At 36.0% G+C, this 15,871-nt stretch overlaps 1 protein-coding gene across 10 annotated transcripts in view; it reads right to left on the bottom strand.

The window, feature by feature from the left end:
• Nucleotides 1–15,871, bottom strand: part of LOC123309446 (protein retinal degeneration B) — a 57,848-nt gene that overhangs the window by 34,269 nt on the left and 7,708 nt on the right. For all 10 annotated transcript variants that reach the window (XM_044892592.1, XM_044892641.1, XM_044892634.1 and 7 more), the window contains 8 exons: nt 14,601–14,740; nt 8,006–8,138; nt 6,384–6,587; nt 5,393–5,526; nt 5,063–5,186; nt 4,851–5,006; nt 2,178–2,376; nt 1,925–2,076 (listed from right to left, as the gene is read on the bottom strand). In XM_044892592.1, coding sequence (XP_044748527.1) covers nt 1,925–2,076; nt 2,178–2,376; nt 4,851–5,006; nt 5,063–5,186; nt 5,393–5,526; nt 6,384–6,587; nt 8,006–8,138; nt 14,601–14,678 — 1,180 coding nt within the window. In that variant the 5' untranslated portion in view covers nt 14,679–14,740. The remainder of the gene's footprint in view (nt 1–1,924; nt 2,077–2,177; nt 2,377–4,850; nt 5,007–5,062; nt 5,187–5,392; nt 5,527–6,383; nt 6,588–8,005; nt 8,139–14,600; nt 14,741–15,871) is intronic.

Below are 15,871 nucleotides of genomic sequence, written 5' to 3'. Positions count from 1 at the left end.
GATGTTCATACAATGATATCCATTAAATTATTCTCAATTGCTAATTCTTCAATAAATCCAGAAATGAAAAGGTTTCAGTGATTTCGTTTGAGAAATCGAGTGACTGTCAAATCGTTGATCGGACAATAAAAGTTTTATGAAACCCGCTGTAAAGGAAACTTTAATCTTAAACGGATTTTAAATTTGATTATACAAATGGACGTGAAACCATGTTTAGTTCAAGAAATTCTATGCTCAACCGTTGTTTCAGAATTCAATCATCGTTTACTGAAACAGTGAAAACGGCCATCAAGGTGCAATTAACTAGGGCCCGGTTGTACAGTTCAAATTCGAGCCGAGTACAGCATTGATCCCAGTCGAAATTAAACGGAATTGTCAAAGTTGAGCGGGGTTCAAACTTAAACTGAGGTTCAACTTGAAATGCGCCTAAATTTTTGTTGTAACTTTTCTATCTCCCTGTCTTCTACATTTAATATTAATTATCCCACGATTTTTTTCACTAAATTCGACGTATTTCGTCAATAACTCAATTTTTATTTTGTTTTTTCAAAAGTAATTTTAATTCAATTGTTTTTCAATTGTCATAACTCTTCATATTTAAAAATTATTTTTTACTGTTCACTTCGCTTTGATATATTATCAAAGCGTGTTTATTTGGTTTTTTAAATTATAATCTCCACTCAAACTGGTATCGAACTGAATTTCACATATGCATCCCAATTTGAAAGCTACGAGTAAAGTGATGTTTTAGTTCAAATTGATTCCACAGTTTTAGAGACATTGATCTTGTACTTTACAGATTGTTGGTGTGTTGGTCGGACCCAGTAAACCTGCCGCCGCGACCAAAGCGGTCTATTGTGGCACACAAACAAGCTCAGAGAGTTAAACTTCTCCCTCCAATCCCATTATACTCAGGAAGGAGATGATGTCAGAGGGGGAGTGATTCTTGAGTACCCCTGGATTCAGCGAGGGAGAGCCAAAGACTTTAAGTCTGACCCTGTCTGCCGCCGGGCAGTCAGAGAGGATGTGCTCAATCGTTTCGCCCTACTCTAGGCAGAGCCTGCTGAGTGATTCATTTACAATGCTAGTTTTTGCTCTGAGCCTGCAATGTCCTGTGAAGACCGCCATTATAGATCTTTTTCATTGGTTCTAGAAAATCCTAGCCGTTGGTTGGTAAATAGACTGGGAGTCATTGAGATTGCCCTGTGCGAGTATGATCTTGTACTTTGTCGGATATCCCATTCAAAGCTCATCTTGCACTGGAGGGAGATAAAGTATCGTTTTGTTCATCACGAGGAATAAACTTCAATTTCATTTTGTTGACGCTTCTCGTATATCAAAGAAGAAAACCTTAGTCTTATTATTGGTGAAAAACATGTATCTAAATAGTCACACCACTTTTTTCCCAGGAAGATTTTACGCCAATGGCACTGAAATCTTTACCTTGCCAGAAATAATTTTGTATTAAATGAGTCAGTGACTATGAATTCCATTAATACTGAATGATTTTATTATCACTATTAATATGTTACTAAATTCTTAATGAAACTTCCATAATGATAATCCAACAATAACATCAATTTATTTATCACAGATTTATTACATAATCTCGATTTTAACAATATTTTTGAAAATAAGGAATGTTGTACTAGTATATTTTTGAGGTAGATCGAAATGAACTGTATCCAATATGCCAGAATGATGACAACTTGGCGAAAAACCTGTTTTCCTATTTTCTTGAGCATTCTTATGCTTTGTTATTATATTCCTCAGAATATGCAATTATATTTTTATATGCTTCAGATTCAAATATACCTAACTAAAAGAATTTGCAAAACACTCAGCTAACTTTTGTTTGAAAATGAATTCCAATATTAAATCAATAAATCCCAACTTATGTCAAATTAGGGTATGCAGCTACTACCTTCGCAATCGAAAAATTCTTCATCCGATCCAGATTCAGAATCCCTTCCTAAACTTTCTATTCTCCAATTGGCTACCTGCAAATCGAAGCTTTTGATGGACGAGGAACTTGGGGAATGTACAGTTCTTGAGCATTGCCATTTTTCATCGCGTCTGAAAATTTTAATTAATTTATTCATGATAATTTTTTGCTTTCAGGACAATGTTTCAAGTTAATTATATGTAATTGAATAATGAGATACTGAACAACTTACTTGAGGACTAATTTAGCCGAATGACGGTCTTCTTCGTTACTGAGTTCACCATCAGAACTACCAGTCTGAATGACGGGAATTTCTTTCTTCTTCTGAAGAATGGGACTATCTTCGTTAACCTCTATACTACCAAACGTGGCTGCTAACGTTTTTCCAGGATCTTCTTTTTGTGTGCTATTATTAAGATTGTCATCTTCATCTGCCAATAAATAAAACAACTGATCTATAAAACTGTAACTAATGAACTTACACATTGTTGAAGCTCATTCAGAATCAAAATGAATTTTGATACATAGATAGCGAAATGAATTTTAGCGCCTAATTTTATGAAATGGTAATTAGAAATCAGGATTAATTCAGACTCACAATACCCGTCGATAAAAATGCCAACAAATTTTACGGATCTGGACGATCGAATTAGCCACTCGCCATCATTCAGGATGCTATGTCACCTCGAACGGTAAATGGTAGCCTGTTTACTCCCATTTTAAACTGATGGAGATCATACTCCGACGAAAACACATCAGTTGCCGGTTTGTTCCAAAATTTCCGGTTCGGTAAACGAAGATTAGGTTAGTGCACGATTGCTTCCCTGCGTGAGAATAAGGCAGCAGCTGGCATCATTTCCTGTAGCTGTGCCGAGCGTTGGTGAAGTTTCCTCCCCTTCCTCATAAAAACTACACCCCTCAATTTCTGATAAACCCATTCTCATCATATGCTTTGCTAAGGCGACAATTGGGAATTCCAAACAAGCGATACGCCCCCTGATGTCAATTTTTGTAAATAAAAAGTTAATACACTTTTGTTTGTTTACACCGAGGAACGGAGAATATTTTGGTGTTTCAATAACAGTTTTTATAAAAAATATATCTTAATCTGTTGAAAATATCTTAATCTATCTCGTTACAATGGGGAAAGCTTAGTAAAGTTTTCATTATTTGCATCCTCTGAGGAAATCTTTGATTACAACTATGTTTAAGGACATATTTACTCGTACTCATAGCACAGTAAAATTTTTGTACATTTCAAATTGGTGACGAAGAACAGAAGGTGAATTTATTAACCTGCACATATAACCTCAAAATGAAAGGATTTACACGAAAAACCAATCTGTTTCCCACAGAGAGGAATTTTTTCACCTAATTAGTTGATGAACATATGAATTTCGATAACATTCACACAAAATTCATTTAGAAAATGATTTGTGATTTCCAGTTCAACTGTTTTATTAGCATCAATGATGCATATTTAGCCATTGTATATAATGGAGTAGGCAAGCTATCATAGTTGTGGCTTTCCATATAATTAATTTCCTTCTATTGTGATCGTGGAAAGAGCCAAGAAGTTCGGATTCGAAAAATATTGCTCTCTTTTATCAGCTGATTCAGAACAAAGTCGGAATTTTTTTCATATATTATAATAATACTTCATGACATTTATTGACCTAAAATTGATAATAATTAGCACACTTGAATCCAGTTCCGACAACCAATCTTCAAAATTGAGAGAAAACAACTTTAAACTGAGAAAAAAGGATTTATTTGACGAAAATCTCAAAATCCCCTTCAAGAATGACAATGACTGCATTAACTTTTCACTTCGAACTGTCATCACCATGTCGCTGCAATCTACATTTGAATTCCCAATGTCCTGTGAGAAACCCAGTGAGGAGGATTTTGCAGTTTTAAAATCCCGGAGCAACGTTTTGGAGTGATCCATTCCTGGAAGATTCCTCCAGAGTGTTTTCCTTTTGGTTTCTTCCATCTCCAGAAACTCTGTATTATAGGGGCATTTTCCTATACCACCGAAAGCTTCTGGTCCAGTAAGTGGCGTTTGTGCTGATTTTCTGGCGAATGTTTCCAGAGTGACGAGGAAACCAGACTAAAGTCACCTTGCTGTTCTTGCCTATTTCATTGAGTTGCCTTCGGCACTCCCATATCAGCTTTGAGTCGATGACATAGGAGTTCAGTGCTTTGATAGCGGCTTGACTATCAGAATGTCACATCTTTGTTAGTTTCTTTCCAGGTATATGCCTACGCATCTTTGGATTGCAAGTGTTTCTGCCTGAAAAACACTCGAGATGTACTCGTTTAGAGATGCCTTATGGCCTCATGGGCTACCCTATATATCACTAGATGTAGAGGAGTGAGATGTGTGATGACTTCAAGTGCTCTAATTGGGTCCGTTGATCCTTCGCCATTTTCCATTGGATTGGACGCGGTGTTGCTCCGGCGACCGAAACCACAATCAGCATCCACTAATCTTCAATTGGATGATATTTCCTTTGACATCCTGAATATGCCAAGTGACTAGTTCGATTCAGATCATAATATCTGATGATATTCAAGGGTTCCGGCAACCGACTCCGAAGCGGACTCAAGAGCAGTCAGCTTGCAACGATGCAATTCATCATATTGCTATTGTAGTAGCGGATGCGGAGCGTTGCTATGGAAAACCGAAATCCGGCCGAATCAAAGCGGTGATACGGTGATTCGACTCAGATCGCTCTGCTTCGAAAACGGTGGGCCAGTAAGCCCTAAATCCACGGTTGTTATGTGTCTGAAGGAATTTTGATTGCATAAAAAAATCACACTCCAAATTGAGAATTCTACGTTCTAGTACTCTCTAGTAGTTGCAATTCAGCGAAAAATCAGCCCTGCAGCGTTTACTCACCAAAGTCATCTTCATCATCACATTGGCCCATTTTTCTTTTTAAAGCTAGTTGAGTTTGCTTTTCAATTTCTCTTATATCCTCCATAGATAAACCATGCCATTCATCTTGCCAAGCCCATGCTTGCCTATGTGCTCTCACCATTGTTTTTCTTAAGGCTGAAAAATGTATAGTAGTAATCAAGTGTTGCGATGAATTATCAAAGAAGACATACCAACATCATGTATAAATTTTTCTATCTTTGTCTGCATACCCCAGTACCTAAATTCAACTCTGCACAACTTATATGCACACATTAAAGACTTTCCATTGGGCAGTGGCTGCGGCTTTCCTTGAACCTAAAAAAAATTGTGTTATAACTGTAGGTACTTGACCTCGAAATCAAACTCCAAGTCAGATATTTGCTTTGACGACTAAGAAACTTTAATTGGAAACATTTTTTGAGCTATTTCAGTGGATCTTTCAAAATGGGTCACTCTATTTATTGAGTTTATATCTCAGTAGTGCCAAACACCTTCTAATACGATAAAAAAAAAACTTTTACCTCTCTCCAATACTCATCCAACCAGTTCTCATTCAAAGGGCCCCTACCAGTTTTTTCAGATTTGAAAAAACTTGGATCTTCATCTTTCACATAATCTCCACCATATAACTGATCCTTGACGACATCTATAACATCTGAAAATAATTATAATCTTTTTATTAACACGAACCTACGTATACGTACTGCATTAACAGATTCCATTCTGTAGAAAGTAATTTTCTATCAACATTTGACAAAATTTGCAGATAACTCATTAATGGAATTAGTGAAATAACATAACGTCAGTCTCTTCTAGTGCGGGTTTAAACTGTTAAAACTTACAAACCCAGTTCGTATGAAGTAGGGTAGGTTTACATTAATTTTTTTAAAACTTGATATGGCGAAACAACTCCTTGTGTCCGATCTCTGATTTTTATGTTTGCTTTGCAAATCTACTTTTCATTGAATTGAACAGAACTTATATCTTAAATTTATTACCGAGAGAGAGAGAGTGTGTTTACTCTGCTATTTTCAACAAACCTAACCTAACTTTTTATTCAATTCAACAAAATCGCCAGAAATATAAATGCCGAGTATACCGTAGAGAGAGTGCTGACATCGAAGGAGGGTAGTGTTAGAACAGTTTCACATTTGAGCTCATCAGTACCGCCTAACTCAACCAATGATGCCGACCAAATGAAGCAGAGAAAGCTTAGATCGTTGAACGCCAGGTACCGCCATCGATTGATCTAGTACTACGATGCGGCAACTAGATTTCAACAAGAGGTCCTCTGTTTCATTTCGTCGTCATCGTTTGTTGAGTTATATTGATGATCTCAAATATGAACGAAACCGTGTATCGCTACTCTTCTTCGATGTCGATGTCGACCTAACCTAACCTAATCTAATCTTCAATGTAAACTTGTAAGAATAATTTAAATACCTACCAAAAGCTGAGAAATGACCCAAGGTATCGTTTTGCTTTTTAGACAATTAGAGTTCTTTTTCTTACCCACTATTCTGTTCCGAAGATCTGATCCATTCAACTTGAAAACATTATCTTGATGTCCATTATCCGAAAAATAATAGGTTTCGATTTCTAAAAAAAACTTTTCTACAAATGGACAGGTATATCTTGTTTTTGTATAAGGATATGCATTCCACGCTTCTTCTTCAACCATAAGCGCAGTTTTTGGTAGAATGCCTTTTAACCATCCTGAAATGATGACAAAAATCCGAGGTACTGTTGGTTATCATTTGGAAACAATTGAAGTAGGAGTAGCATACATATTTCATGCTCTAACACCTGCTTCATCCTGAAGAATATTAGGTAGTCTAGTAGAGCACTCATATAGAACAAACTTTCTTTTATATACAGGGTGTTTTCAAAGGTGAGGCTTTTTTACAGAAGGTAGAACTCATCAAAATAAGTCGTTTAACCAAAAATTGTCTTTAGAAAATATCCAAGATGGCTAAGATACAACCCCTAGAAGTTCGACAAAATTTCATTGAGTTTCAAGTACGGTACTGTGAAAGGTGACTCCGGCATCGCAAAAACGAAACAAAACATAAACATATAGCTGGACAATAAATGATTCAGTACCAAGTTCATCGGATTAAATGCATCAAGTCACTTTTGAGAGAATCATAATTGTTGTATCGTGCAATTTAGCATGAAAAAAAAAATGTAGAAAATTGAGGCCGTTTCTTGGAAGTGCTTATGTTAGTTATGTTGAAAAGTGCTATGATGTTTCCCTATTTCATCCCATTTTTAAGACGATTGTTGGAATGTTCAAACAAGAAGATTGTCATGCCCATTGTGAAAAAATTCGTGAATAATTTAGACGAATTTAATTGGTGGGATTTTGAAGTATCATTCTATTCTTTACACTTGTGTCCTAAGTCTATTCTGTCAGTTGACATCGAAATAAGCCATTTCATAAAATCTTGTAAGTTAGGTATTTTAAAATAATGAGAAGAATTCGGCAATCCTAAGTTTCCATTTTCATCACCATGTTAATATCGAACGAGCCAATATCCTAAACGAAACAACATGGTCGAATCAGGAGATAAGTTTTTTCCCACTGATTTGCGATAATTCAGCTAACAAACGGTCTGAGATAGTTTTAGGATCTATTTCAGTAATCATTTTCAACTTTGTTATTTTGAAAGTTTTGTATAGGTAATTTTTGGTGAAACGCTTCATTTTGACCAGTTCTACTTTCTGTTGAAAAAAAAAAGCCTCACCTTCAAATACACCCCGTATATGTATGCTATAATTGTTGAATAAATGCATAATCATTCAAGACGAAAACCGTTTCAAACGATTATTTTAACTATCAAACAGCCATTAATGTGTTTGATGATTGTTGGGTAATCAATAGAAAATAAACTGGGAATTTCTTATGATGCAAATAGAGAGCTATAATGTTGTATGATATTATATAAAATCTAAGAGAATGCCAAGAAAATCTGGTCTATAAGCACCAGGCGGAACAACAACCAGATATTGAGTTAAAGAATACCGAGTGTTCCGGTATCACACTAAATATTGTCAAAACACGTCATTGGCATTTTTTTCTATAAGTCGAGGATGTGCTGGTGTTAAAATTGACAAATTGAAAAATTAAATACCTGGTAGATGACTTCCTACATGGTATATTTTATGGGTGTATTGTCCTTGTCCGCCAGGCCCATCAGTGTAAGGTTCATTGACCAATATCTCAACTCCGCTTCCAGCACCACTACTTTCCTGTCTACTTTTTTTCTGAAAAATAAAATATCATCCAAAGTAATGATGTTTGGACATCTAGAGTTTTTCAATAAGAACTTATTTTTGATGCAGTGGAAACCATTCTCTGAATAGTGGAGATCTCACTGTATGCTCTCGTTGAAGTTCGCAAATTTTTGTGTGTTGTGTAGATTGTTATTGTGGCAATACATTTTACGAGTTTTATGGGACTAGCAACAACAGTTTGAGATTTTTTCAATTCTCATTCCTCAATTTTCAACTCTATAAATGAGTCGGATTTAGGTCAAAATTGATAAATAGCATTGCAGCGATCCATTCATATATTTCGTATATTTCTACGAATTCAATACAAACCCGTTCAATTCCAACTTTGTGAATAATTGGCAATATGTTCATTCCATGTTTCCCATTTCATTACCGTAATGTCCCTAATGAAAATAACAGCCTGAACATGGAACAAAACAAGATTGGAGCAGATCAATAATTTAGTTTGACAATAGAATGAACAATCTCTACTAGTTCCTAGGTGTAAGTTATATTAACCGCTTCAACTTCCAATTTTATCGACCAAGAATATATAAAGAGAAGGCGTAATACAATAAGTGATCGAAAGTACTCGGGGCCATACGCGTATTGCCACGCTATGTAATACCAGCGCTCATTGGCGTAGTTATCATAAAATTAGGTGGTGCCTTGCAATGAATTTAATGAATTTTCTTCTCATTCACTAACTTTGGCAACTCGTAAAAGCCTCTTCAGCTCTTCATTAGGTAAAGAACGTTTTGGCACAATAGTTTTAAATTGTCTTCTTCATAACTTAACCATCGTCTAAGCTGTTCCTCTGAAAACGAACCCACTTCGGTAAATGTAGCATAACCTATCCACTCAATACTTCATTACCCTTCCCTTCGACATTGAACTGAATTGCGCCTCCTTTCTATATCTTCTTGGTTTCGACTATAATAATTGTAACCTCTATAATAGCGATTACGTTTTTGCCATCAGCTAATTAGATTTGCTCTTTGTGAGCCGGAATAGACCCAATATAACTCATTATACAGGGTGTCTGTAGACAAATGCGAAGGACTTAGGGAGATGATTCCTCGATGAAAATGAGCAGGGGTAGTTCCTATAAATTTTTCTCGAAATCGACATCCATTACAAGATACAGCCTTTGAAAGGCGATGTCGAGTTGACAGTTTTAATTTTTTTCACGAGTTCTAAGAAACACACAGTCATAAAACTATACATAATATGAAGCAGTAAGTAGATGTTACTCACACAATTTTTTTAGATCTCATAACTTCATTATTAGGGATTGAAAATAACAACCCCTTATGATTTTACTTCAAAAATTGTTTTCGAAGCAGTAAGTAGATGTTACTCACACAATTTTTTTAGATCTCATAACTTCATTATCAGGGATTGAAAATAACAACCCCTTATGATTTTACTTCAAAAATTGTTTTCGTGGGATAGATTTTCGAAAAATAAAATTCTCTTATGAATTTCCATTCAATTCTGGAGAAAAAAAGTCCCTTGCAACATTTCGATACAGTCGATACTTTTCTCGGAATAGATAAAAACTTACAAGCAGTTCTAATCACTGTCCATTCCATTTCATCGTATAAGTGTTCCATAGAATGACCTCCCGCTAAAATACATGTTGTTATTTTTAACCCCTAATAATAAAGTTATGAGATCTAAAAAAATTGTGTGAGTAACATCTACTTACTGCTTCATATTATGTATAGTTTTATGACTCAGTTTTTTAGAACCCGTAAAAAAATTAAAAACTGTCATTTCGTCATCGCCTTCCAAAGGCTGTATCTCAGAAGGGAGGTCGATTTCCAAAAAAAATTTATAGGAACTACCCCTGCTTATTTTCATCGAGGAATCATCTCTCTAAGGCCTTCGCATTTGTTTACAGAAACCCTGTATAATATTATATTGTGTATTACATATTATCACACCAAAAAAGTCCTGTATACTATTGTTCCGAGTGACTTAGTGAGTCCCTGTCCTTTTTCAGTACTTTCCCGAGCCGAGTGGACTCCCAGCCTCCAGTAAATTCTGAAAACCTCAGGAATTCACCAACCTCCACAAAAAGTACGACTAGTAGAGAATAGGACAGCGAGTGGTGACTAGTTCGTGATTGAAACGAATGTTTGGCGATTCAGCTTTTTAAATGCAACAAGTAGTAGATGTGCATAGTAGCATTGAGTATAATAATATTTAACACTCAATGATAGTAGTGAAATTCGTCATTTTCACCGTTGATCAACTAAACTGAAACAAATACTAGATTTAGATACTCGCCGAATAGGGACAAGTAGTAGACGGAGAGCCAGAGCCAAAAAAAGTATCTGAATTTCTTAAGCCTGGTTTTTTCTCAAGTGATTACAATCATAATTCATAATATACAACGTGGTCCACGGGAACCTGACGTTTTTCAATTGGGTAGTACTCGGCAGGTAGGTGGAGTGGGGCCATCAGAAGGGTCCCATTTGAACCGTTGGAATGTGCCATTTAGTGTACATCATGACTGCGTGGGGTGTGAGGCATCGCATGTTCGCGTTTGAAGCTTTTATCAAAAATGGTGAATCAGTGGTGGCTACGCAGAGACTGTTTCGGCGTGAATTCAATATTGGCCGTCATGGAGCTGTCCCAAGTCGTAACACGATTCTGAAGTGGGTCAACGATCTTCGAACAACTCACAGATTACAGAGTAGAATAGATCTGACACTCACGTTCTACGATGCAAAATACAGTTTATCCCGCCCTCAGCGCCCCCATGCGGTTGCCACCCAACTAACCGGGAGAAATGTCGGTATAACTGGAAACTGCAATCGCATGGCGCGAAATTTAAATTCACTGGTATTTTAGACGTCGTCGATAGTATAATATGGATTATTAGGGCGAATTTTAAGGAGAAATAAAACTTGTCATGAAAAATATACATATATTGATATACCCAGCACAGGAAAAAAAAATATGGAAATAGATAAGCTATAATTATGGCAATGAATATATGAGCAGAGGTAAAATGTCAATAGGGTCACATATCTTCGTAAGACAATAATTATAATAAACAGTAATAATATTGTTCATAGGAAATGAGGTTGAAATTATTATATGTTCAGAAATCTTCAACATTATCCAAAAAGGACACAATGTTTGTTGGGAGTCGGCAATAGAAATCAAAAACAGCATGCCAAAGCTTAGAATGCATGAATAATTTGGAAAAGAAAAAATTAGTTGCCCAAAGACCTATGTGGATTTTATACTTTCCTGCAGGAAAGATTTCAAAGTCTCTAAACAACGACTCCCTGTTTTATCTTCCTCACAGTTAGATCACCAGGAATGCACCGAAATGAAATTATTAATAACTAAAGTTTTGAATGATGCAATAAAGTGTTCAACATTTGGGTTAGTATTCCTTACTCCATGTGCTCTAATGTACCCAAAAAAGTTTACTAAACAATCTTGATTGAAAGCCCCAGTAAGAATATATTTAAAGTGATAATCATTGAACAGTTTTTGAGTAAGGTAAAGGAATGCGTTCAATGTTGTCACTATATTCTTCAAAGTGGGTACCACAATGGATCTTTTCATTCGAGGGCAATAAAATGAAATACTGTTGAAAATTTGTATCGCCTGCTCCCAACAAACATTGTGTGCTATTTGAATACTAACCGTCTTCTTTAAGAGTTTCGCAGTGGATGTCCAAGCTCTGGATACATTCAACGAATCAAATAACTCATCCAAAAATAGTATAAAGTCAGCAGTGTCGATAGCCTCTCTGTGAAGCTGAAGCGGATGCTTGATTTCTAAAAAGGAAAATAGTAAATTTTTGTATTATTATGTTTGAAAAAAATACTTACCCCATTGAGAAATGAGCTTCATCATTGACCCCACGGAGTGGCTTAATAACTGACTACACAGTTTGACTTTCATTTCCATTAACACAATTTTTAAAGGGTTTGGTTGGACTGGTTTAAGTATAAACGATTAATGTTATAATTACGTGGTTCTTTGAATTAAATATTTCTTACAAGAAAATTGATTTCCTGATAAAACTGTCGAGTTCAATAAATGGGTATTTTTAATTTACACTCGTATAAGATCTCGTTTGTAAACAAGAATTTGCATTAAAGAATCTTGACATTGACACTGTGGGCGTTCACAAATCCAATATGTCAGAATACAGTAATCTGTAGAGAATATGATATATATTTTCGTATGCAGTGCCACATAGCGATTGATTGCAGAACTAAAAACCGTATTTGGGGTGGGGGTAAAGAAGTGTCAAGCCCCTGGAACAACTGGAAATGTGATGAAAAAGAAGCCACCAGGACCTACTCGCACGGCACGGACCCCCGAAAGTGTGGAGAGGGTGAGGCACGCGTTGCGAACAAGTCCATGCCGCTCAGTGCGAAAACAAGCGCAAGCATTAAGACTAAGTCGTTCCACAGTTCGCCGTATTGTTTTTGAACAGACTTGCAACATGTTTCGAGCAAGATGGTCACCACTTGACAGATGTTATTTTTAAGGTTTGATTTCTTAAATGGCATAGTACTGGCTGTAAGTACATGAAAAAATAAATGTTATATGCTGAAAAACAAATGTGTACTACTCATTTAAAAACCGTCAGGTTCCCGTGGACCACCCTGTACAATAAAATGCTGCGGTCAGTCAAGTGGATGTTAGAACATGTGCCTCTGGTGCGCGGTCAAACATGTCGTGATTACCGACATAACAAACTTTATAAACTTTTGTATTTTGGTATGTAAATCAAAATTATGATAGTCAGTCAACGTCCGATCGGGACACAGCTGGTCAGTCAGCTTCAATGTGCGTAGCGTCGTTTATAAGGATGCAATTCGTTTATTAAGCGTGAAATTTTTTTTTTAACTACTATTGACTATGTTATTGATAAATAAAATGGTCAGTCAGCCATTCCGTAGACCAACGCCCGTCAGTCAGTGGATAAGAAATTAAATTTTTTCGCTCCCTATAGATATTACATCATAATCATTCAAAGTATAACACATTTATTTTAATGAGCAACTGTTCTTTAAGATCTCAGAAATAAAATTCGTTTAAAATCAACAAGATACTTAACGAACATGGGTATACGCACAAGTAAGAAATCATTGATTTTCAGACATTTCTAATATTTATTCAATTCGTTAACGATAACAAGCTATAAAGAATCATCACATGATTCATAATCTGAATCTTCATCTGTATCCATATCATCATTTTCACTATCGTGATCTGACAAGTCGAGCTCGGGTGTTGCAGAATCTGAGAAACAAATAAAATTCAGTAAAAAAAGTATTTTTGTGATTGTTTAATCCAGATAAAGATATCTCTATACCTGTATTTTAATGACATCTTGTACAAGTTCTGGTAATTGGTCGCCTTTGAACCAATCAAAGTCATATTTCTCATCCACCAATTTCCACCCGTAGTCTGTAGGAGATAGCTCCGTTGGAATTTGACGGTGAGCATTACGAAAAATATTTGAAATGAAGCTCACTATTAAGAACTGCTGCATCAATTCCGATTGGCATGATGGCATACTCGACCCATCTACATTCTTTATTTTAATTTTAAAAGGATCATTTGTGGTGCTTAAACATTTATACGTCTGTGAAAATAAAACGAATCTTGCCTCGTCAATTGATTTAATTTTTTTCAAGCCGTATAAATGGCAAATTCTTAAACCTTATTGAACATGTTATTCTGGTTGCTTGCATCTACAAGTCCAAGGTCAGCGAATGTTTTTTGAAAATGTTCGCTTTGCTTCATTATCTGCAGAGGTTTTTTTTACCTTTCTTGTAAAAAGCTGGGTTAAAATCACATCCAGTCAAATCATGCAGTCCAGGAAGAGCATTGCAAACTGAATTTCTAAATTCTTGATGCATTCTATTGACATTAATCCTCCTTGCTTTCCAGTCACACGTCCAGTCCGGTCTACGCACATTAAAGCTGACTGACCAGCTGTGTCCCGATCGGACGCTGACTGACTATCATAATTTTGATTTAAATACCAAAATACAAAAGTTTATAAAGTTTCAGCCTTAAGAAATTGATTTTGTTATGTCGGTAATCACGACATGTTTGAATGCGCACCAGAGGCACATGTTCTAACATCCACTTGACTGACCGCAGCATTTTATTGTATATTATGATTGTAATCACCTGAGAAAAAACCAGGCTTAAGAAATTCAGAGACTTTTTTGGCTCTGGCTCTTGGACTATAGGCACGAATACTAATATGTAAACAATTCGCCTGTACTCTCGCATATTTTTACGTGGTCGTATTCGTGCGCTTAACCCGGCATGTTATATACTTCTTTGACGAATGACAAACAATTAAACAAGAGTCGTTTTGTATTATTGCTTTAAAAAAACATGATTTGCATTTGAGTAACAACATAAAATCAGAAAATACTCAATTATACTTACAGCTATCATATACAGCTGGGCAATACGGTACTCCTCTACAGTCAAAGGTAGAGGAATACGATATTCCTTGATGAGCATGACTGACCAGGACTTCCTCTATCTCCTAAATAATGAAGAACTGCCAGTTGGTTTTCATTTCACTGAAACAAATTTTATAATAAGAAAAAAATAATCAGTAAATAAAAAAGAAAATTCAGTAGGGTTTTCAAAAGTTTTATACTAGTGAACACTATTCTTTGGCGGAGGGCATTGCGTGACGTTAATCTGTGAGGCTTACAGTAGTTTGTTTGTGAAATATTCAACGAAGAGTGTTTCGAGGTGAGAAATTGTAAGTTTTTACTCAAGTTACCTAAGGGTTTTATGATCATGCATTAATTCTTCGGCATAAACAAACATTTCACTGGGAAATATGCATAAAACTACTCAATTTACAGTTTTATTCGCCTTTCAAAATATATGAGTATAAGATGAAAACATAAATCCATCTAAAAATTGCTTTCGGGGAGGTTTGAGACATTTGTCGTGGGGAGGCCTGATACATGAATCATCTTCAAAAAAATATTCCGTAGCTAGTTGGATAGGCCTATATGAAGGCGTTTTCACCATCCAACATATCAAAGGGATTTTTAACAACTGGAATTTATCCGTACAATCCCCATGTATTTAACGAGGTCGAGTTTTCTTGTGCGGAAGTGACTAACCGGCCATTTCATGATTTTTCTACACCTATGGGACCAAAGCAAGCCAGTATCATTGCTGACCTACCTACTGAGCTTAATAATCCTCTCGATTACTCTCCCAGTAGATCGTATCAATCCTCCCATATGTGGGGAGGCTTGAGACAGTTTGCATGTTTTTGTGTTCAACGTTCTGTATAGAATAAGATGGTTATGTTTTGAGACTTCTATATTTATTTTGTTGAACGATTAATTGAAGAATCATATAATATAAGAAAAGTCCTGTTTCTTCATATAATTCAGTTTCCAGAATATAAATTCCAAAAAACGTATCAACCCTCACCAGTCTCCCCTACTATTATTTAAAGTATGTGCTACACTGCTACAGGGTTGCGTTCACAAACTTACTCTGAGCAAGCTCTGAGTAAACTCTGATTACCCGAAGCGTTCACAAATGTACTTTGAGCACAGTTGCTCTATAGACGGCTGTGCTATCAGTTCCTCAGAGTATGCTCTCTGAGCATAACCATACTCATACTCTACTCTCGGAGTAAGTTTATGAACACACCCCAGGTAAACAGAAAGTATGCAGTA

Source organism: Coccinella septempunctata, chromosome 1 (genome assembly GCF_907165205.1).
Source record: "Coccinella septempunctata chromosome 1, icCocSept1.1, whole genome shotgun sequence".
Taxonomy (NCBI): Eukaryota; Metazoa; Arthropoda; class Insecta; order Coleoptera; family Coccinellidae; genus Coccinella; species Coccinella septempunctata.
This window is presented reverse-complemented; position numbering and strand designations above follow the sequence as displayed.